Below are 22,730 nucleotides of genomic sequence, written 5' to 3'. Positions count from 1 at the left end.
AATTCCCCGCCCTGGGCTTCTGCCTGTCGCCCCAAGATGGCGGACACAATGAGCCGGCGCCGCGCCGGTTGGCCCTGAGGCGACTCTGAGGAGGAACGGTCGCCTAGGCCCCACGGTCCAGGCAGAAGAGCATCGCCAGTGCGAGAGGGGAAGGAGGCAGACTTACTGCTCGCAGCCCTTCCGCTCGCCGCCAGTGCGGCGCCCGCCCCGCCCGGGTTGGCCCTCCGCAGCCCGCCCGCTCGCCCGCCATCCAGCCCCGCCCCGGCCCTGCGCCGCTGCCGCCTCCAGCAGCCGCCGCCATGAAGCTGACCGACAGCGTGCTGCGGAGCTTCCGCGTCGCCAAGGTGTTCCGCGAGAACTCAGACAAGATTAACTGCTTTGACTTCAGCCCCAATGGCGAGACGGTCATCTCGAGCAGTGACGACGACTCCATCGTGCTCTATGACTGCCAGGAGGGCAAGTGAGTGCGGCGGTGGCTCTGGGCCCGGCTGTTGAGTCCCTCCCTCCCTTCTGTGGCCCAGCACTGGTCCCGCGGCCCGCCCTCCGTCCAGACTCCGGCCCCCGGTCTCTTTTGCTTCTTCCTGGGACGCCTGCACCCCGCAGCCGTCCAAAGACCTTTTCTTTCTTTATAAAATAACGATAATCGTAATAATAATAACATTTTTTTTATGTCTTCGGCCTCTTCAGAGTGCTTCTGTGTCGTTTTCCGAAACCCGCCTTGACCTTGACCTTTAAGGGCCCTGTCCATGCATCCCGGGCCCAGCAGGTAGCTTTTCCCGCTCTTCCGACCGTAGGAGGTGCAGGTCGGCTCTGGCCTGGACGCAGAACTGGAGGGACTGCTCTCCTACTCATCCAACAGCGTCAGCTCTCTCTGCCCTTTCCGCGTTGACCTCAATTTAGCTCTGGCACTCCGCCGGTCCCCTGCCCCGCAGCTTGTCGTGGCCTTTCTGCAGTCAGGCCCCGTGGGTTGCATTTCTTGGCTGTCAGGATTTATTTGTTGTGCTTCCTTGAGCCCCTGGCCTTTTCTTCCTCTTCCAAGCCTTGCACTTATTCCCTCAGACCTGGTCTCCACGTTTATTATAAACTTTTTAACATCCTGAAACTTTTTTTTTTTTTCCTTTTTGCCATTCACAAGCGAATTTGACTGTCCCATTCTGATCCGAATGTGAACTCCTTAAAGTAAAGCATCCCAGGACAATTTCGTGTTTCCCCTTACACATTATTTTAACAGTTTCTGGTCCACTTGGAATTATCAAAATTCTGAATCTGGTCATCAAAGTTTTATGTTGCACCAGGTCACTACACTTGGCATGTCTTTGCAATATCTTATGAACAGAGAGCGCTTTACCTGTTCCTCTGTGGGCCTTCTCAGTCTGGCCTCATCCCTGTGGACTTGCTCCAAGTCCTTGCTGAATTGCTCCTTTGGAGCAGAAACTAGTTTAGACTAAATTTTATTTCCCCTCAGCCTCCTTTCCCAAGCAGGTTTGAGGATATTCCCTTTAATTCAGTGGCTACTAGTTTTTTCAGACTTGATTTTGTTACCTAGTTACAAATTTTATATTTTGAATCCTTGGATTTTTTCCTCTACTTTCATCAAACAACTGATGTTTTTCTTTTGGAATTTGTCTCTTCATTTGTGAATTTGATTATCTAAAGTAATGCTGTTTTGGACAAAACTATATTTTCCCCAAATTTCTTCCCCACTGGAGCTATGATAAAGTATTATGTAACTGGCTTTGGATCTGCTTGCAGTCATGTGGAAGAGTGGCCTACAGTGATGGTCCTGGGGGAGAGGGAATTTTTTTCCTCTAGTACTGGCTATTGAACCCAGGGGTGCTCTACTAGGAAGCTACATCCCCAACCCTTTTTCAAAAATTTTGATAATGGATCTCCCTAGGTCATTAAGGCTGGCCTAGAATTTAGGATTCTCCTGCTTCAGCCTCCAGATAGGTAGCTGAGATTACAGGTGAGCTCCACTGCACCTGTTGGGGAAAAGGAATTGTTAGCTGAACAGAACTTAGTTATTTGAGTCAGTGTTATTCATTTAGTAGACGAATTCTGTCCATGTCTGGCTACTTGAATCAGTTTGGTGTTTGTGATGGGATTACTTGCTATGTTGCCCAGGCTAGCCTCAAATTTATAATCCTCCTGCTTCAGCTTCTGGAGTAGCTGGGATTTCAGGCACATGGCCCAGCTTTTTAATGGGTTTGGAAGAGGAAGTAATGTTTAAAGCTAGGTAGAGATTGTCATTGTGAAGTCCTGGAACTAGAAGTAAATTGAAGCTGGTTTGCTTGAAATTTTCAATGCTTGTGCACAAGATTAGAACCTACCTCCAGAACCTAACAGTGGAAATACATGTCTACATTCAAAGGAAATGATGGTTGTCCTGGCATTTCTTCAGTTTGTCACCAAATGTGGAGAATTTCTTCCTGTTATGAAGTCTTATATTGTAAAATGCCAATTTTGGCTTTTTACAATTATAGACTTTTTGAAAGTTACAATGTTTCAAAGACTTCCCTTGGGGGAAAAAGAACATTCTTGAAATACACTTGAAAAAATGATCCAACAACTAATTAAGTTTTGCACCATTTGCTTTATCATTCCATAGGTAAATATTTAACATATGCCTTTTTTCCCATTACAGAGTAAGTTGGAGATATCAACTCCTTTATCCCTAAACATTTCAATATAGATTTCTTTTTCTTCTTTTTTTAATATTTATTTTTTAGTTTTCGGTGGACACAACATCTTTATTTTATTTTATGTGGTGCTGAGGATCGAACCCAGCGCCCCGTGGCGCACATGCCAGGCGAGCACGCTACCCCTTAAGCCACATCCCCAGCCCCCCCCCCCTTTTTTTAAAAAAATATTGGCTTTTGGACCCAGGGCACTTTATCCTTGAGCTATCATCCCCAGTCCTTTTTATTTTTTATTATTTTTTTTTAATTTTTATTTTGAGGTCCTAGGGATTATAGTGTATCAAGGGCACTTGATCACTAAACCACATCCCCAGTTGTATTTTGTATTTTATTTAGAGACAGCCTCACCAAGTTGCTTAGCGCCTTGCCATTGCTGAGGCTGGCTTTGAACTCTTGATCCTCCTGCCTCAGCCTCCCTAGCCACCGGGATTACAGGCATTTGCTACTGCGCCCGGCTATTTTTTATTTTTGATACTAGGGACTGAACTCGGGGGCACTTGACCAGTGAGCCATATCCCCAGCCGTGTTTTGTATTTTTTATTTAGAAACTGTCTCACTGAGTGACTTAGTGCCTCGCTTTTCTTGAGGCTGGCATTGAACTTGTGATCATCCTGTCTCAGCCTCCTGAGCCACTGGGATTACAGGCATGTCCCACCATTCCCACCCTTTTAATTTTGATTCAGAGTTTTGCCACGTTGCTTGAGGCCTTGCTAAATTTTGATCCTAAGTGTTGTGTATGGCCTTGAGTAAAGACCCTTGAAATGAATCTAATATATTAGGATCTTTCAAACCAGGAAATGAAATTATAGACTTATTAGGAACAAATCTCAGGTTAATGTTTTTGATAAATTTTAGAAGGCCATATCAATGTTTAACACTCCTCCCCCCAACTTCTTTTTTTAAGAGAGAGTGAGAGAGAGAGAGAATTTTTTAATATTTATTTTTTAGTTTTCGGCGGGCACAACATCTTTGTATGTGTTGCTGAGGATCGAACCCAGGCTGCACGCATGCCAGGCGAGCGTGCTACCACTTGAGCCACATCCTCAGCGCCCCCCAACTTCTTTATACTATATTCTTTTAGCATTGGTATTTCATGGTCTTTTCTGTTTTGCCATGGGCTGAAATAGGGCTTGGTTTGATACATATAAAGTTAGCTGTCTTTAGAGAGCAAGTGCATACTTATAGAGACCGGTTGCCATGCAGTAACCCTACAGCAGAATCCTAGACGGTGGACCAAGAAGTTTTTTTTTTTTTTTTTTTTTTTTTTTATCTTTCTAGAGTGATAATTATTTCAGTAAAGGTAAGCATGTGGAAATTCCAGTGCATTTGTTGTGAGAAGTCTTATTTGGCTTCATTGGCATTAACAACAATTGAAAATGCAAATAATTGACTTTTTTTTGCAGTACAGTGAATTGAACCAAGAGGTGCTCTACTACTGAGCTACAGTTGCCAGTCTGGTCTCAAATTTGTAATCCTCCTGCCTCAGCCTCCTGAGCAGCTGGAATTATAGGGTGTGTGCTACTGATCTAAATGATTGATTTTTTTTTTTTTTTGGTACCAGATATTGAACCCAGGGGTACTTAACCACTGAGTCACATCCCCAGCTCTTTTTATTTTTTATTTTAGTATCAGGGATTGAACCCAGGGGTGAGGCTTAACCACCAATGCACATCTCCAACTGTTTTTCTGTGTTTTATTGGGGGGGGGTACCAGGGATTGAACTCGGGGGCACTCGAACACTGAGCCACATCCCCAGCCCTATTTTTGTATTTTATTTAGAGACAGGGTCTCACTGAGTTAGTTGTTAGTACCTTGCTAAATGGCTGAGGCTGGTTTGAGCTCGAGAACGTCCTGCGCTGCTGGAATTACAGGCATACACCACCAAGCCCAGCCAAATGTTTGGCTTCTTAAGGCTTCCTGAGTCATTTAAGTGTTTAGCATCCAGGTTCCAAGAGGATTTCACGTAGAGAGGGTGAATATTTTCATAAATTTGAACTCTTGATAAATGTTGGCATAAGATTTTGAAGTCCTTCTAAGACTTAAAATGTAGAAATTTATTTTTAAGTCATTTTAGGAAAGTGGTAGTGTGGTTTACCACTAAATTATGTCCCCAGACCTTTTCTTATTTTATTTTGAATTAATGTCTAAGTTACCCAGGCTGAGCTTGAACTTGTGATCTTCCTGCTTCAACCTACTGAGTAGATGGGATTATCTGTGTTTACTTTTCTTACTTGGTACATATGAGTTGTTCTGGCATTCAGATCTAATTTTACAGAGATAATTGGGTGGTTTTTGTTGTTTGTTTTTTGCCGAGATCCGTTTTAGCATGATCTTGAAGGTTCTATAGAAGACATTTAGGAACTTCATCAAATGAGTTGGTAACCTGGACTGGAAATGTGTGATTTTTATGTTAAAATAATAAGAACCATTTTTTTTTTTTTTTGCTAGGGATTTAGGCTTGCCTTTAGAGTTAGGTTTGCCTCCTAAAAGTTTCAGCAAATAGGATATCTTCTGCGAGAGCAGGGTATACTAAGAAAGGCAGACTGTTTTGTGTCTGGTTTCAGTTTTCATAAATCATTACCTTCTTGAGGAAAGCTTTCTAAGTGAAAGGCTTAAAAAAAAGCTCTTGGGGTTGACTTATTTTCATGTCCCTCTTTGTTGTTAAGACCTGACTTGTGTGTTGTTTTGTGTATCTTTCTTTCTAAATAGGTATACTTTTCTCAAAAGCTTTTAAATTTTGTAGTAGAGATTGAATTGAGCTAGGTATAGTGGCACATGCCTGTCATCCTTGCTGAGGCAGGAGGATCACAAGTTCAAGGCTAGCCTCAGCAACTTGGTGAGGCTCTAAGCAATTTGGAAAGACCATGTCTCAGATTTTTTTTTTTTTTTTTAAGGTGGTGGGGTAGTTGGGAGCTGGGAATGTAGCTCAGTAGTAAAGTATCCCTGGGTTCGATCACCAGTACCCAAAACCAAAGATTGAATCGAGCTGGGCACTGTGGCACACATATGCACACCCAGCGGCTTAGGAGACTGAGGCAGGAGAATCTCAGGTTAAAAGCCAGCCTCAGCAACTTAGCAAAGCTGTAAGCAACCTAGTGAGACACTGTCTCAAAATAAAACATATAAAGGGCTGGGGATGTTGTTTAGTGGTTTAGCATCTTTGCATTCAATCCTTGGTACCAAAAAATTTTAAAAAAGATCGAACTGTGAGCTCTCACATTTACTTATGCTTCATAATTCTTTCTGTGGCCATTGAGCTTGATTTAAAAAAATTTAAGAGCACAGAACGTCATATTGTCCAGGCTGGTCTCCTTTGATGTAAAATAACAACTTTGTCTTAAAGGAAATAAGATCATTTTAATTTTTTTTTCCTGAGGCAAATATGAGTGACCATGCCCTAAAAACAGATTAAATTACCCTGAATGACATGTTTACTGTGGAAAAAGTTATATGAAGTCACCAAACAGAAGAAACTCATAAATCAAACACTTATAACTGATAAGCACCCCTGGGTTCAATCGCTGGTACAAAGTGAAAGAGAGAGAGACAGACAGGATATTATGTCAGTATGAAAATTAAGGTAAGTGGTTGTTAAAGGGCCTAAAATGTCCTGAGATGATTTTGACTATCGAAAACATTCTTTCTCTGTACCCATCACTGTGTTCTAGTCAGCTAAGGTTAAGCGTTCTGCAGAATCTTCAACATATATATAGATGCAGTTTCTTCAAAGTCAGACACCAAGAGTCATGCAAGAGAATTTTATAATCAATGAAGATAAAGTGGAATGAAGTGAGAGTAAGGTGAAAGTAAAGAAGGCACAAGCAGAGAACACTCTCAAGGGAAAGAGTGATAACAAAGGAAACAAAGCTACTTCCACATTCATTGTTGTTTTTGTGTTTGCCTTGAAAACTGGGGACCACTTTCTGCAGCATTCTTTACCAATCAGGTATTCAACTCCTTCACATCAGGCAGTGGAGTTTTTTACCCTAATTGGTCTTTTCTGTTGTGGTAGCCATCCTATTCAGAAGGGCTTCATCTGTAAGTCAAGCCTATGTTAATGTGGCTGGGGTCAGCAACCAGAGAGGTTAACTTATCATAGTCCTCAAGATTTTGCCCTTTCTGAGACAGAAGGAGACACTTGGGGCCATAACTTCTAGTTTATCTTGACCTTTATGGGCCCTGTAGAGAGTTAGACCCATAAATCCTTCTTTATTAATGTATTCCCCCAACTGGCTCTTTTAACATTGTTTGTTTATCTTCAAGGTTTATGTACTAATGTTTTTCTACAGGTTATCTACTATAAGTTATTTACTCATCTGTCTTGGCAGTACCTTATAATAAACCTGTGATTTTAAATAAACCTTAAAATAACCTGTAGGGATCTTGCTATGCATTTTACTATTCATTTCTACTACTACCTAACAGCATCTCAAACTCAGAGCTCTCTGGGGTTCAAGGAATCCCCAGCCTCAGCCTCCTAAGTAATTGGGACTACAGGTATACCACTTCATCCCTTGATTAATTGATTTTTCCTCCTTTTGTGTGTGGAGAGTACTGGGGATTGGATCCAGGTGTATTCTACCATTGAGCTATATCATTAGTTCTTTTTTTTAATACATATTTTAGTTGTAGATGGTCCTTTATTATTTCTTTATGTGGTGCTGTGGTTCGAATTCTCATACATGCTAGCAAGGGCTCTACCACTGAGCCACAGCTCTAACCCCTCCATTTTGTTTTTGCTTATGAGATAAGGTCTTGCTAAGTTGTCTAGGCTGGCCTCAAACCTGGTGATCTTCTTGTCTCAGCCTTGTGAGTCAGTGAGATTATAGGAATGGACCACCGTGCCTAGCTATTTCCTCCTTTTGGATGCAATTCTGTTTTCTTTTCAGTGTTAGAACTTACTGATTTACTGAGACTCCTCATCCTCACCACATCATTTCAAGTGCTGCTCTTTATATGGAGATGTCATATTTTGGAGTTGAAGAATTTTGATGATTTTTTTTTTTCTCTGTCCATTTCCTCATCAGACCAAAGAGAACCTTATACAGTAAGAAATATGGTGTGGACCTCATCAGATACACGCATGCAGCAAACACAGTCGTTTACAGCTCTAACAAAATAGACGGTAAGCAAACCTTTTTAGGAAGTTAAGGTTATGGTTTCCTTTGTTAAATAGTTCATGAAATCTTTGTGACTACTTCTGCTTTGTTTATAGTTTAGTTTATTTTCCTATGATGTTAGCAATGGTAATTAAATTGTAACTAAAGGAATGCTGGAAGCAGTACTAGCACTTTGAAAGATTTGGAACTAAGAATGAAAAATCTACAGTTAATATTGAGTAGAAAAGGAAGCAACTAATTACATTTATTTCTAAGTTAATACTCCTTGAAACTTGAAAAAATACTTGTAGAACAAATAAAAGGAAAGAATACTTGACACACAGCAAGTAGTAAACTATTGAAGAAAAATAGTTCCCATTCTTAATATGTAGATTTGAGGTCTGGGGGTGTATCTCAGTGGTAGAACTTAACAAAAGGCTCTGAGTTGGATCCTTAGCGCCGCAAAAACAATATGTAGATTTGAGAAGAGTTTTCATAAAAATATGAGAAAACTTTAGTTCACGCTTCAAATCCCTGGGCTCTAGCAAACTCTTAGGCTCAGATGATCCTTCTGCCTCAGTAGACGTTTAAATAAAGAAGAGTTTTTGATGTTGTCCATTATTTAATGGTCTGTGTCATAAAGGACAGTATACTAACCTTAGTCATCTTTGATTTTAGGGATACTTTTTAAATCTGAATTTTATTCACCCCTTCACCCCCACCCCTGCCTTTTTTTTTTTCTTTCTTTTTTTTGCGGTGCTGGGGATTGAACCCAGGGCCTTGCGTATGCCAAGTAAACTAAGATATATCCTCCCTTTTTACTTTTAAATAAAGCTGATCGTCTTTGTAAGATATATCCTCCCTTTTTACTTTTAAATAAAGCTGATCGTCTTTGAAGAATAAATTATTTTTAGAAATTAAAACCTGTGAATCCCTTTCTGTAATAAACGGTCTTTGTTTTTATCTGCATTTCCCCTGGGATGACTCCTTCCAAGTTAAAAGATTTGATAATTGAGCTATAACACTTAATTTCATATTAAGACTCTTTTTTTTTTTAATGTTGCCTCATTGGTTTATTGTTTTACTTTTTATAGTAACCTTTTTCTAATGTCATTCAACAAGGATTGCTTAGACTGCAATTTTGGCTATGTCTGTCTCAGAGGATGGGCAGAAGTCTTCATATTTTTTGTTTGTTTATTCTTTTTTCCTTTAACAAGATCTTCTACCTGTAGTTGATTTTTTTTAGTAAGTATATTATTTCTACTTTTTATGTCTCTATTTCAGAAGTGGTTTTTTAATAAACAGTGCAGTTGATGCTTTTGGATAAGAATATAAAACATTAGGATCCTGAGGAAAATATTTGTATATGATCATCTGAATGACTGGTACATTTCTTCTGTTGGGCTGCTTTTCTGAGTGATTAAATGAGGATTCTCCAAATGTGGTACAAGATCAGGCAAATGTGTGGCACTTGCAGCTTTGCTGCCAGGCCTCTGCTGTGGGAATCTTGCCTTTCCTGTCTCAAGTGCATCCTGAAGAGTTCTTCCAGCGCTCCGTTTCCTTTTTGCCTGATTCCAGGCTGAGGTAGTAGTTTGTACAGTTTGAGGGTCTATGATACCACCCGGTACAAGGAGATAACTGTACAGGCCACTGCCTTGCCAGGAACAGCGCGCCAGCTACCAAGTGGGGCGGAAAGGATGATGAAGCCCTGCTCGTCTCTGGGAATCCAGGTAATGGGGAGGAAGTCTTTTCTTCTTAGGGCAGGTGAGTAGTTTCTAACACTAGATCAGGAATACTTTATAGTTGTCATTTGAGAAGATTGAAGATGTTTTCAAAGAAACTGTGTAGTTACAGAACATAAAAGGGTATTCTTTTCTGAAATTTCCCAGGTTAAATACCCTCTTATTAGGAAGTACAATTATGAACCACCACTGGGTGAATCACTTGCTGCTTTCAACCTCTATGTTCTGGATTTCTGTTTGACTTTAGAATGTTCTTTCTGTGCTTTTGTTTCCCTGCATTTTTGTATCATTTTCTATTACTATTTTTCAGCAATTTCTTCTTTTTCCTCATCTTTTTTAGAAGCATAGTACTTTCCTACTTTTCCAATTCTGTTCTTTATGGCACTTAATTCCCCTGCCACCACCATCTTTTTTATTATTTACTTTTTAAAATAGAATGATTTGTTTTTTTCTTTTTTCTTTCCATTTTTATTTTTGGTATTGGACATTTAACGCAGGGGTGCTTTATCACTAAGCAACATCCCCAGTAAGTTGCTGAGAGCTTTGCTGATTTACCGAGGCTGGCCTCAAACTTGCAGTCCCCTGTCTCAGCTTCCCAAGTTGCTAGGATCACAGACAAGCACCACTATGCCCAGCTGATTAGTGGATTTTTTTTGGGGGGGGGGTTCTTTCTGGGGTGCTGGGAATCAAACCCAGGGCCTCATGCCAGCAAGCACTTTACCACTGAGCCACATTCCCAGCCCCTGACCTGGATTTTAAGGGTATGTGTCTTCTTTTTCCTAAGCACAAATCTTGCTGATTATTCCTTTCTTTAAAACTGCAAAATCTCATTTCTGTTACTTGATATATTTTGTGAGTTTGATATATATATATATTTTAATGTCCTCAACCCAAATCTAGACATTAGTTTTTGTGTTAGTTGCAGTGTACATTGTGTATCCTATAGAATGTTGGGATAGAACCCTGGAAAAAATCGCTGCCAGGGTCCATCCTGATCTGTAGCTTATTGTGGCTGCTCATAGCTTTGAGCCTGTTTCCTCAGCAGCCAAATGTGTTTCTATAAGGTTTTTCCATTCTGTGGGCACTAAGACTAATATTTTTTTGCCAGGGTATATTTGCAGGGCAAGTTGCATTGTAATTTTGAAGAAGCCAAATATTAATAGTCGAACAGTGATTTATTTTACTTTTATTTTTGGTATTGATTGGGATTAAACCCAAGGCCTCATACATGTTAGGCAAGCACTCTACCACTGAGTTATACCCAGAGCCCCCAAACGGCTCTGTCTGTATGCTGTTAACTTAGAACTGCTTTTGAGTTGTGAGAAATCTATATACCTACTCTTAAGCTGCTAAGAAGAATTATTCACCATTATTTATTAAACACTTTACTTGGGTGATGGAATACAGTGGGTTTTTGATCCTGTCTTCAAGATGAAACTGCAAAGTAAATTGCTTTTAAATAATACAGTATCACCATCCCTTATTTGTCTTCTTGCAGATACTATCCGTTACCTATCCTTACATGACAACAAATACATCAGATACTTTCCTGGACATAGCAAAAGGTAAGACCCAGGTATTGCAGAATTGGGTAGTTATTTTATCCCTGAGCTAACCCAGAAAACAGAAGAGTGGATTTTATTAGTGAACCAAAGCTATTTCCTCACTGCTCTTTGGTATTCTTTTTATAAATCTTTAGGAAGATATAGTCATGGTGATGTTGGGAATGAGTCTGATAACCATCAGGAACAAGTAGCCAGCTATTGGGGTAGGTTGGGATTGAAGTTGGGTATTCTACTACCAAGTAAACCTGACTATCTTTGTTTCATTAGCCTGCCCCCCATATGCTGGAGATTGAACTCAGTGGTGCTAAAGCATGGAGCCACGTCCCCAACTCTTTTAATTTTAAGACAAGATCTCTCTAAGTTGTGGCTTTTTGTTAGCCCTTCTTAAATAGTTAATTCTCAATTTCCCAAGGTTGTGAAAGCAGGGATAGAGCTACAAAGATAAAGAAAATCTCAGTTAAAATATAAGTAAGGAGGTCTGGGGTTGTGGCTTGGTGGTAGAGTGCTTGCCTAGTATGTGGGAGGCACTGAGTTCTATCCTCAGCACCACGTAAATTTAAATAAATAGAATAAAGTTAAAAAAAAATGTGTGTGTGTGTATGTATGTATGTATGTGTGTATACACACACGTGTATGTAAGGGACCAAGCACAGTGGTGCATACCAGTAATCCCATTGATTTAGGAGGCTAAAGCAGGAGGATTACAAGTTCAAAGCAAGTCTGGGTGAATTAGCAAGACCCTATCCCAAAATAAAAAGAGTTGGAGATCCAACTCGGTGGTAAAGTGCCCCTGATTCAATTCCCAGCACATGCCTCCCCCCCACAAAAAAAATACACGAGTATGTGTGTAGATGGATGGATGGATGGATAGATAGATAACAGGGGCTATAGGTGTATCTCATTGGCAGAGTATGTGTTTAGCATGCAGGAGATGCTGAGTTCAATCCCTTTAATCCCTTGGATTAAAGACACTTGGTAATAAACCTATGTAGTAAAAATTACAGTTGTCATTTAAAAATGCCAATCTCAGGTATCCCTTAATGAAAGAGCCGTTTGCGTTTATGAGGCTTTCCAGTACAGGTGGCCCCCATTTGAGCAGGTCCCTACAAAAAAAATGTTACATGTGAAGCTTTGTGTGTTGGGGAGTGGGGAGGAAGGTTTGTGGTAATCAAACTTTACTCATGCTAGCAAATGCTCTACCACTGACCTAGCTACACCCTCAGCCCCCACATTCAAAGATTCTTTTTTTGTGTGTGTGTGAGAGAGAGAGAATTTTTTAATATTTATTTTTTAGTTCTCGGTGGACACAGCATCTTTGTTTGTATGTGGTGCTGAGGATTGAACCCGGGCCACACACATGCCAGGCAAGCGTGTTACCGCTTGAGCCACATCCCAGCCCTCAAAGATCTTAATGAAGATGCAAAATGGAAACAAACACATTTTTGCTTTTTTTAGGGGGGTGGGAATCAGGGATTGAACTCAGGGTAATTTAACCACCAAACTACATCCCTAGTTCTTTTTTTTGCTACTGGAATTGAACTCAGGGGCACTCAGCCAGTGAGCCACATTCCCAGCCCTATTTTGTATTTTTATTTAAAGACAGAATCTCACTGAGTTGCTAGCACCTTACTAAAGCTAACCTTTGAATTCATGATCTTCCTACTCAGCTTCCTGAGTTGCTGGAATTATAGGCATGTACCACCACACTGCCTGGCTTTTTTGTTAAAGTCAAGAAGTTTAACTCCTTGTTCTATATTATATAATGTATGCAGGCTGTTTCTTTTTTTTTTTTTTTTTAAAGAGAGAGTGAGAGAGGAGAGAGAGTGAGAGAGAATTTTTAACACTCATTTTTCAGTTCTCGGCGGACACAACATCTTTGCTGGTATGTGGTGCTGAGGATCGAACCCAGGCCACACGCATGCCAGGCGAGTGCGCTACCGCTAGAGCCACATCCCCAGCCCCCCAGGCTGTTTCTTTTTACCCTCACTCTACTTCCCCTAATTTTTTTCCTCCAATGTTTCCAATTTGGCTGAATGCTGTAACAAATATTTATCTTCTTGGATAATATTTCAGTCTCGGGGTTATTTTCTCCTATTCTCATTTATAAAAATGTACAGTAACCCAGGATGGCTTGGAGTGTTATGGAGTCCTGACAAAAAATGGACTGAGAGCTACCTGTTAATAGTTGTACTTCTGAGGCTCAGGGTTACAGTGCTCGTCTAGCACATCCAAGATCCTGGGTTCGATCCTCAGCACCACATAAAAATAAATAAAATAAAGGTATTGTGTCCATCTACAACTAAAAAATAAATATTAAAAAAAAAACTAGTTGTACTTTTGAGTGATTAGCATTCTTGTGTTGCGGAAGACTGGAGATTGTAGCTGTTGGTTATTGTGTACTATCAGATAGAGGATAACTCATGACAAGTAGATGATTTTGCTTGTTCGTATTCAAATCAGTATTCACAGATTTACTGCTTATAATTAAGGGTTAATCCGCCTGCTGAAATTTTTTTTCCATTCTTCCCTATTATATCTTGTTTACCCAGAAGTACTTTACCATTGATCTACATCACCAGTCCTTTTAATTTTTTGTTTTAAGACAACATCTCACTAAGTTGCTTAGGACCTCATTAAATTGCTGCTGATGCTGGTCTCAAACTTTTGATCCTTCTGCCTTAGACTCTCAAATCACTAAGATTACAGGCTTGCACTACTGTGCCTGGCTCTCCATTCCTCTACCCTGTTTCTTAGTAGATGACTTTGTTCCTCTGTTAAGAAAATCAAGGTTATCCAAATGAGTACTTTTGAACTTATATCCCTTTTCCTGAAATTCTTCTCTGGATCTCCTTCCTTGAAAAAGAAGTAGCCTTCCTTCCTTGATGAAATTAACTTCCCACTTTCCACTTGGCTTCTGTCTCTATAATTGACCTTTTCCTTATTGCATCTACAAACTTACTTGGAATTCCTCATCTTAAGTCTGTTTATTGATCCTTTCGTCCACTTTTCACTATCAAACATGATAGAAGAATATTTACATTTTCATCTCCAACACCTCATACTTTTCAGTGTTTAAAAACACTTGCTCTAGTCTGTTAGAGTCATATGGACTTGGACACTTAGGTTTCTGACTACCTCAACTTTCTCAGGAGATTTTGGCTTTTAACAGTATCTTTTGTTAAGGAGCTAGTGCAAATGTTGAGTTATGATTGGAAGAAGAGTTTTTTGGTGATTAACTCAGGATGGTACAGGTGGAGTACTCCTTATTCCTCGAAGTTTTCAGATTTTAGAATATTTGCATATGTATAATGAGATATCTTAGGAGCGGGACTTATTGTAAACATGAAATTTATTTATGTTTCATATATACCTTACTCATAGCCTGAAGTTAATTTCATTCAGTATTTCTGGTTCATTCCATTTTGACTACAGCCCCATATGTATGATCAAGTGTGGAATTTTCCACTTTCAGTGTCATGTCAGTGCTTAAAAAGATACATGCTTGGCAGGTACCCTACCATCCCTAGCCCCTGAATTTTCAGATCAGGAATGTTCAAGCTAGGCGTGCTAGGTGTGCACTCTACCACTGAGCCACAACCCTAGCCCCGCATTGTACATTTTAAAACACCTCTTCCAGTGATGCTGATGCCACTCTAGTTTGGAAACATTAGTGTACTCTTGTACTGTCCTGTTGTTTTGTTTTTCTTTTAATTGTATTTTGAGACTTGCCAAGTTGCCCAAGCTAGGATTATAGATGTGTACCACCACACCTAGCCACTACCATCCTATTAAGAAACCATGCTTCTTTAAAAAATTGATATATAGTTATCAAGCCATGAGTTATTCATTTTATTTTTTGGTACTAGGGATTGAATCCAAGGGTACTTTATCACTGAGCTATATCCCCAGTCTGTTTTATTTTTTATTTTGAGGTAAGAGTCTTGCTCAGATGCTTAGGACCTTGCTAAGTTGCTCGGGCCGGTCTTAAATTTGTGATCCTCCTTTCTCAGTCTCCCGAGTTGCTAGGGTTATAGATGTGTGCCACCATGCCAACCTAAATTATCCATTTTAAAGTGTCCAGTTTAGTGATTTTTGGCGGGGGAGAGTGGGGTTTATATTCACAAGAATTGGGCCACAATCCTTGCTATAATAATTCCAAAACATTTTCATCACCCCAAAGAGAAATCCCATACCCATTCACATTCACTTCTCCAGTGTCCCTCAAAACCACTAATCTACTTTCTTTCTCTGTAGATTTGCATATTCTAGACATTTTGTATAAATGGAAAAAGATAATTTGTGTCCTTAGTTTCTTTCACTTAGGGTGATGTTTCTAAGGTCTATCCAGGTTGTCAATATGAGTCAGTACTTCATCACTTTTTATTACCAAACGATATTCCATTGCATTTTATGGATGAACCACATTTTGTTTATCCGTTCATTAGTTAATGGACATTTGGATTATTTCCTCTCTTTTCACATTTCTATCAGCAGTGTATAAGTATTCCAATTGCTCTACCATCCTCATCAACATCCGTTAATTATTATAGCTATGTTTGTGTGTGTAAAGTACTATCTCATTGTGGTTTTAGAATTATATATTTTTAAAAAAATTTTTTTTTGTAGTTGTAGATGGTTTATTTTATTTGTGTATTATTTATGTGGTGCCGAGGATCGAACCCAGTGCTCTCACGTCCAAGGCAAGCGCTCTGCCTCTGAGCCACGGCCCCAGCCCTAGAATTATATATTTTTATAGTAAGGCTTTAAGTTGCTTTTTTCCCATCATACTAGTTGGCTTTGATTATTTCAGATATGCTTGCATACATTTCCTAGAATAGCAGTTTTGGGAAACAGGTATATATAGTGGCAGAGTGGCTAGAGTTCACATCCAATTTTTGCTCATATTTTGCTTCAACTCCTATTTATCTTGATGCATTACAGGGTGGTGGCCTTGTCCATGTCACCTGTGGATGACACTTTCATTTCTGGGTCTCTTGATAAGACTATTCGACTCTGGGATCTCCGGTCTCCTAACTGCCAGGTAATGATACCTCACAGTTACATTTTTTAGCATTTCCTGTGGTAGGCATTATAATCAGTTCTCTCTTTCAAGAAGGAAAGCAAGCACTGGTTCCATTCTGGGATCCCAGAGTCTTCCTAAACTTCAGAGGAAACTTGTTTTCCTGGTAGATTGCTGCTTGGTAAGCAGATAACCCTAATCTAGTGTAGTTGGCTTTATATTCTGTGGCTTATTGTTTTAAAAAATTCTTTTCTTAGAGCTTTTGAGCCACAGGTTTTAGCCTCAGGGGATTTGTTTTTATTTGAACTTTTTGTCTATAATATTGTGCAGTTAGGATTGATTAGAAATCTATTTATATGGTGACTTCTTTTTTTAAAAGCTTCAATTTAGTTTGATTTTTGTTTGCTTTTTCTGTACTGTAGGTAGGCTTAGTTTTCATTAGGAAAGGTCAATTATATGGTGGTGGGATTCTTACTAACTTTTTGTCGTCTTCTTTCCTTAGGGCCTCATGCATCTTCAGGGCAAGCCAGTTTGTTCTTTTGATCCAGAAGGGTTAATTTTTGCTGCAGGTGTCAACTCTGAAATGGTCAAACTTTATGACCTTCGTTCTTTTGATAAGGTTTGAATCTTTGAATTATCTTGATGGTATGGAAGTTTTAGAGAAAAGATGGATATATTCAGCCCTTTTTTTATGGTAGAGGGAGTATGTGGTAGATATTAGAAAGCCATAGTTTATCTTGTGCTTTCCCACTCAAAAAGGAATTTCAGTAGCAGAGTGCTTGCCTAGCACCTACAAGGCCCTCAGTTCTGTCCTCCGCCCTGGGGGCTGAGGCGGGTGGGGGTGGGTGGAAGAAAAAAGAAATCTAAACTGATATAGAAAGGGAGTTAGCTCTAACAGAAGGAATTATAAATATTTGTTTGGCCTGGGGCTGCTTTTACCTTTTGCAGGGACCATTTGCAACATTTAAGATGCAGTATGATCGGACTTGTGAGTGGACAGGACTCAAGTTCAGCAATGATGGCAAGCTTATACTCATCTCCACCAACGGCAGCTTCATACGTCTCATTGATGCATTCAAGGGAGTGGTGATGCACACATTTGGGGTGAGCTGACATTCTTTTTTTCCCCCTGTTACTGGGAATTGACCTCAGAAGCGCTTTACCACTGGGCTATATCCCCAACCCTTTTTGAACTTTGAGGCAGGGTCTCGTTTAGTTTCCTAGAATAGCAGATTTGGGAAACAGGTACATATAGCTAGGCAGAGTGGCTATAAAGTTCACATCCAATTTTTGCTCATATTTTGCCTCAACTCCTATTTTTAAAAAATATTTATTTTTTAAAAATATTATTTTTTTTAGTTTTAGGTGGACACAATATCTTTATTTTATTATTATGTGGTGTTGAGGATCGAACCCAGTGCCTTGTGCATGCCAGGTGGGCGCACTACCACTTTGAGCCACATCCCCAGCCCTTCAACTCCTATTTATCTTGATGATTCCAGACTGGCCTGGAACTTGCAATCCTCCTGCCTTAGCCTCCTGAGGCAGCTGGGATTAGAGGTCTGCACCATTGTGCCTGGCTTAATTGATATCCTTTGAGCATGACTACTTGCATGCTTCTCCCTCCTGGGCTGAAAATTGTATTAGTGATGGATAATAGCAGTTATCTTTTCACCGATTATTAAGGCATGAGCTTGCACCATCTTTCTTTCTGTGAACTTACTTCCTTTGGATTCAGAGACATTTGCTTCTCACCAAGTGACCAGAGTGAGGTGTTTAGATATAAAATAATTCTTAATTGCTCAGTGTGGTGCATACCTGTAATGCCAGCTACTTAGGAGGTAAAAGAGTATTGCAGGTTAAAGGCCAGCTTTGGCAACTTGGCAAGACCTTATCTCAAAATTAAAAAAAATAAAAGGGGCTGGGGAGGTAGCTCAGTGGTAGAGCACCCCTAGGTTCAATAAAAGTTTTCTTGCCCCTACCCCCCCATATAGGATTCGGTTAGGAAGTGAATATTTTAAGGGTGGCAACTGTATTTGGAACCTTGGTGGTATAGAATATAATGAGAGGGTTTCCTGGAAGATGATGTGTTTACTGGGTTGATGTTCTAGGCATTTTAAAACTAGTGACCCTGTAACAACAAGAGAACTGCTTTGTTTTGTTTTGTTTTAGGGTTATGCCAACAGCAAAGCTGTCACACTAGAGGCTTCATTTACTCCAGACTCTCAGTTTATTATGATTGGTAAGCTTCTTCATTTCTCTTGGAGTTATTTCTGTGGTACTGTGCATTTGTTCAAGCTATTAAACTGATTATGATATCATAACCTATTTAATAGATGTTTTCAGGTTTCTGTACAGCACATATATCAAGGATATAGTGTCTTTAAACTGTCTGACTTTGAGTGTTCTTTGCTGGAACCAACATTACTGTTGATCTTGCCTTGACCAGCATTAGAATTAAGCTCTAAAATTACTTTATTAATATTATTAACTTCCTGGAATAACCCTATGTTCAGTTGCCTCAGTGGCTAGATATTGTTAAGCTAATGGTATTCAGCCTCTTTTTTGGATGGGAAAAGTAAAGTTAGAGGGGAAGTGACTTACCTGAAATAAATAAACAAGGTCAAGTTCAAATCCCAAGGCTGGAACTATATAGCTCAAGGGTAGCATGCATGCCTAGCATGCTCAAGGACCTGTCAATTGGCAGTACCTCTTTCACGCAAAAAAGACTAATTCCCAAATTGAGTGTGCTTCCTTCACTGTTTCTCCTTCCTCCCACTTTGTACTGAGGGCTGGATCCTGAAGCTTGTCTTTTCTCCAGACCTCAATCATATCTCTCAATCATGTCTTTCTTATCTCAGTTGTTTTTGTATTGAGCTATTAAATTTTCCTTGATGATTCTCTTTAGGTTCAGAGGATGGCAAAATCCATGTTTGGAATGGAGAGAGCGGTATAAAAGTAGCTGTACTGGATGGTAAACACACAGGCCCCATTACCTGTTTGCAGTTTAACCCCAAGTTCATGACTTTTGCCAGTGCGTGTTCCAACATGGTATGTGAACAATGCTAAGTGTCTTCTACATAGGGGCCCTCTCCTTTGGGGTGGCAGTGAGCATAGCATGCTGTAGGTACGAGTACCTGTTTGTCATCTGGCTTCCCTGTTCACCTCCCATCATGTAATGTCTGGCTGGGGTATTTTTTTATTCCCACGAACTGGGGTCACCTCTTGAGTTCCTAAGAGATTAAAGGCCAGTTTTTGCTATGACCTCTGCTTTTAGACTTAAATTACCTAGACTAGTTTTCAGTATAGGGGTAGGAGTTGAAGATTACCTAGACTATGCTGGACACCTTTTTTGCTGCTGGTCTTTTTTTTTTCTTTTTGGTACTGGGGATTGATCTTGGGAGTACCCAACTACTGAGCCATATTCCCAGCTCTATTTTTTGTATTTTATTTAGAGAGAGGGTCTCAGTGAGTTGCTTAGTGCCTCAATTTTGCTGAGGCTGGCTTTGAACGCACAATCCTCTTGCCTTAGCCTCCCAAGCCACTCAGATTATAGGCATGCACCACTGCATCCAGTTTGTTCTTGGTATTCTGAACCATTTTTTGTATGTTTTGGCACTGGGGATTGAACCCAGAAGTACTTTACCACTGAACTATATTCCCAGCCCTTTTTTTGGCGGGAGGGGGGGCTGTCTCACTTAATTTTTCAAGTTGGCCTTGAACTTGGGATCCTCATGCTTCAGTCTCCTCAGTTGCTGGGATGTAGGCATATACCATCATGACCAGCTGAACCCATTTTTTGTGACTGCATCCTTTCAGTCTTTCATTTCTCTTGGTTTACACTGATTTTCTCAAAAATTCTTAACAGTTGATGATAACTCAACACTTAGAATTAACTCTAGGTCTTCTCTTCCTAGACAAGACTTTGAAAACAAAGGATTAGTGAGTCTCAGCTCCTAGTTTTATTCTTGGATCTCTTAAACCTGCCTGGGTATTTGTGTATTACCTAGAGTACATTGCTTCCTCTCTTTTTTCTTTTATTTTCTTTTCATTCTCCTTCCTTCCCTGAAATCCCAGCTATTCAGCTGGGTCACAAGTTCAAGGCTAGCCTTGGCAACTTAGTAAGACCTTCAGCAACTTAGTAAGACCCTATCTCAAAATAAAAATTAAAAGTAGATATAGCCGGATTACAGGTATTGCCACTACACCAGTCTCCTTCCTTTTTTAAAAAAACAAGCAAGTAATCTTGGAAGAAATGTGGAAAAAAGCATCCAATTCAGTCCCTCTCATTTTTGTGGCTCAGGAAGGAGAGGGGTCAGTTTGAGGCCAGGTTCCCCAAATAGCATTCCTCTTTTTCTTCACATACTGGACCACTGTAGTAGAAGGTGGACAGTGAGTATTGGACGGAAACAGAACCAGCTTAACTTTCATAGAGTGAGGAGTGTTTCTTTTCTTTTTTGCGGGGAGATACCAGGGATTAAACTGGGGGGCACTTGACTACTGAGCCCCATCCCCAGTCCTCTTTTGTATTTTATTTAGAGATAGGGTCTCATTGAGTTGCTTAGCACCTCATTTTTGGCTGAGGCTGGCTTTGCACTCAAGATCCTCCTGCCTCAGCCTCCCTAGCCCCTGGGATACAGGTATGTGCCACAGTGCCTAGGTGGAGTGTGTGTTTTCAGACTGCCAGGTTGGTCATTTGGGAAGGAATGACACCAGGCCATAACTCTCCACCATTGGGGATCAGGGGTATAAAGAGCACTTCACAAGCCTGGTTGCTGACACATGCCTGTAATATCATCTATTTGGGAGGTTAAGGCAAGAGGATTGCAAGTTTAACACTAACCTAGACAATTTAATGAGACCTGGTCTCAAAATAAAAAGGGCTATGGATACAGCTCAGTAGTAGAGTGCTTGCCTAGCATTGCCCCAGGCTCTGGGTTCAATCTTGAGGTGGGGAGAGGGGGCTTGGCTTTTTAAAGCTGGCTTATATGACTTGTGTTCTCTTTCTAGGCCTTCTGGTTGCCAACCATTGATGACTGACCTTGATGCTACTCAGCTATTTCTGTATAATGGGGGTGGCCAGCAGGAAAAACTCAGAGTGGACTGAGATAAGTGGGATTGGATCATTTGACTGGGCTGGACAACATCCTTTCACATGGCCTTCCCATGGATGTGCTGTACATCTGCTCAAAAGAAAAAATTACTTTGTTGAGCTTCTTCATAAGAACTCTTGGTGCCACCGACTCAGTTGGGACTTAGCCTTTCCAGCCATCAATGCACCAGGTTCCTCCAGAGTGACCAGACTTGTGATTAGGTTATAGTGGGGCTCTCAAAAGCACCTTCAGTTTTGAATGTATATGCTGCTGAGGAGCCAATGAAGTCTTCAATTCTGCACATCCCTTCTCCCATCTCCATAAATGCATGGGAAGCCACAGTTCTGGTTTTGAGATGCTTGGGCAGCTCAGTGCCCCTTGCCCTCACCCTGCATGTCTTGTTACTGGGTCTCCCTGTGTAATTGTGGCATTATTCCACAGCCATCATGTTTGTTAGGTGCCAAACATTTACAGAAATAAGTCTTCATATACCTTAGGGTGAAAGATAGGGACAAATACAGAAGGACCTTGCTTGTCAGGAAGCTGTGCAGTTGTCCTGTAAGGGTGGGTGGTCTGGATAGGCCCCAGGCTCTGGTGTTGGGTAGGAAAAGGCTCAAGAACCTAAAAGGGTGGGAAGGGGTAGCATTGTGTTCCTCGGGCTAGAAGGTTTAGCAGCAGCCTGGTGCAGTCCCATCATTAAGACAAACCTACAGTCCTGGGTGCCTACCAAGCTTGGTTTGTACAAAAGCAAGGTAGGAGTCTATTTTTGTACCTGAGATGCATTGCTCTTTTCCTGTGGGCCAGTATTGTGGAATGAGTCTGAGTTGTTTACACTGATGCCTTCCTTCCCTGTCCACCACAATTGTGTACATAGTCTCCAGGTGACACCCCCCTTTTACCCAGCTCCCACTGAAGAGTTGGTTCTAGGCCTGTGTTATATGTTATATTTAGCCTTTTATATATGACCTTTGATTTCGGTTTGTATTTTAGCACAGTATGTGCATCTTCATTTAAATATATTTGTGCATTCATATATGCATATATATGTATGTACGCATATATATGTATGTATGTGTGTGTGTATATATATATACATATACATATATATATATAAAATCACCTGTAGCTTCTCAGTTCAGCCGAAGAAGGTGGAGTCCTGCAACCCAGGAGAAAAACTGCATCCTTGCTAATAGTGTTTGCCACAAGTGTTAGTCTTCCCTGTTACCTTTTTTCCTTTGGGAAACTAAATAAAAGCAAAGCTTCTTGTGTTTGCTGTTTCCATGGCAGCTAAGTGAGGGTCTTGGGATGACTTCCTATGTTCCTCAAGCCGCACTTTGGGGAACTCTGCAGTATTAGTCTCTTTTTTGCCTGGTAGTGCTCTGTCTGCATCTGTATATATGTCACAGTCATTTGCATGGCTTCTGTGCCTGGCTTGCAGCATTTAGGGACAGGATGCTGAAACCAGAGCACTTTGTTTGTCTAAGGCTTCTTACCAATTACAGGTTACTCCCA

At 40.5% G+C, this 22,730-nt stretch overlaps 1 protein-coding gene across 1 annotated transcript; it reads left to right on the top strand.

Moving 5' to 3' along the window:
- On the top strand, positions 1–22,486 carry Wdr82 (WD repeat domain 82). The gene is made up of 9 exons (XM_005326994.5): positions 1–460; positions 7,727–7,824; positions 11,039–11,105; positions 16,047–16,146; positions 16,628–16,744; positions 17,074–17,229; positions 18,298–18,367; positions 19,034–19,176; positions 21,136–22,486. The coding sequence occupies exons 1-9, from the start codon at positions 300–302 to the stop codon at positions 21,163–21,165; spliced, it is 942 nt and encodes a 313-aa protein (XP_005327051.1). The 5' UTR covers positions 1–299; the 3' UTR covers positions 21,166–22,486.
- The last annotated feature ends 244 nt before the right edge of the window (positions 22,487–22,730 follow it).

The sequence above is a fragment of the Ictidomys tridecemlineatus genome, chromosome 3, assembly GCF_052094955.1.
Source record: "Ictidomys tridecemlineatus isolate mIctTri1 chromosome 3, mIctTri1.hap1, whole genome shotgun sequence".
In the NCBI taxonomy this organism is placed as follows: Eukaryota; Metazoa; Chordata; class Mammalia; order Rodentia; family Sciuridae; genus Ictidomys; species Ictidomys tridecemlineatus.
Note: the sequence above shows the minus strand (reverse complement) of the source record. Positions and strands in the feature narration are given on the sequence as shown.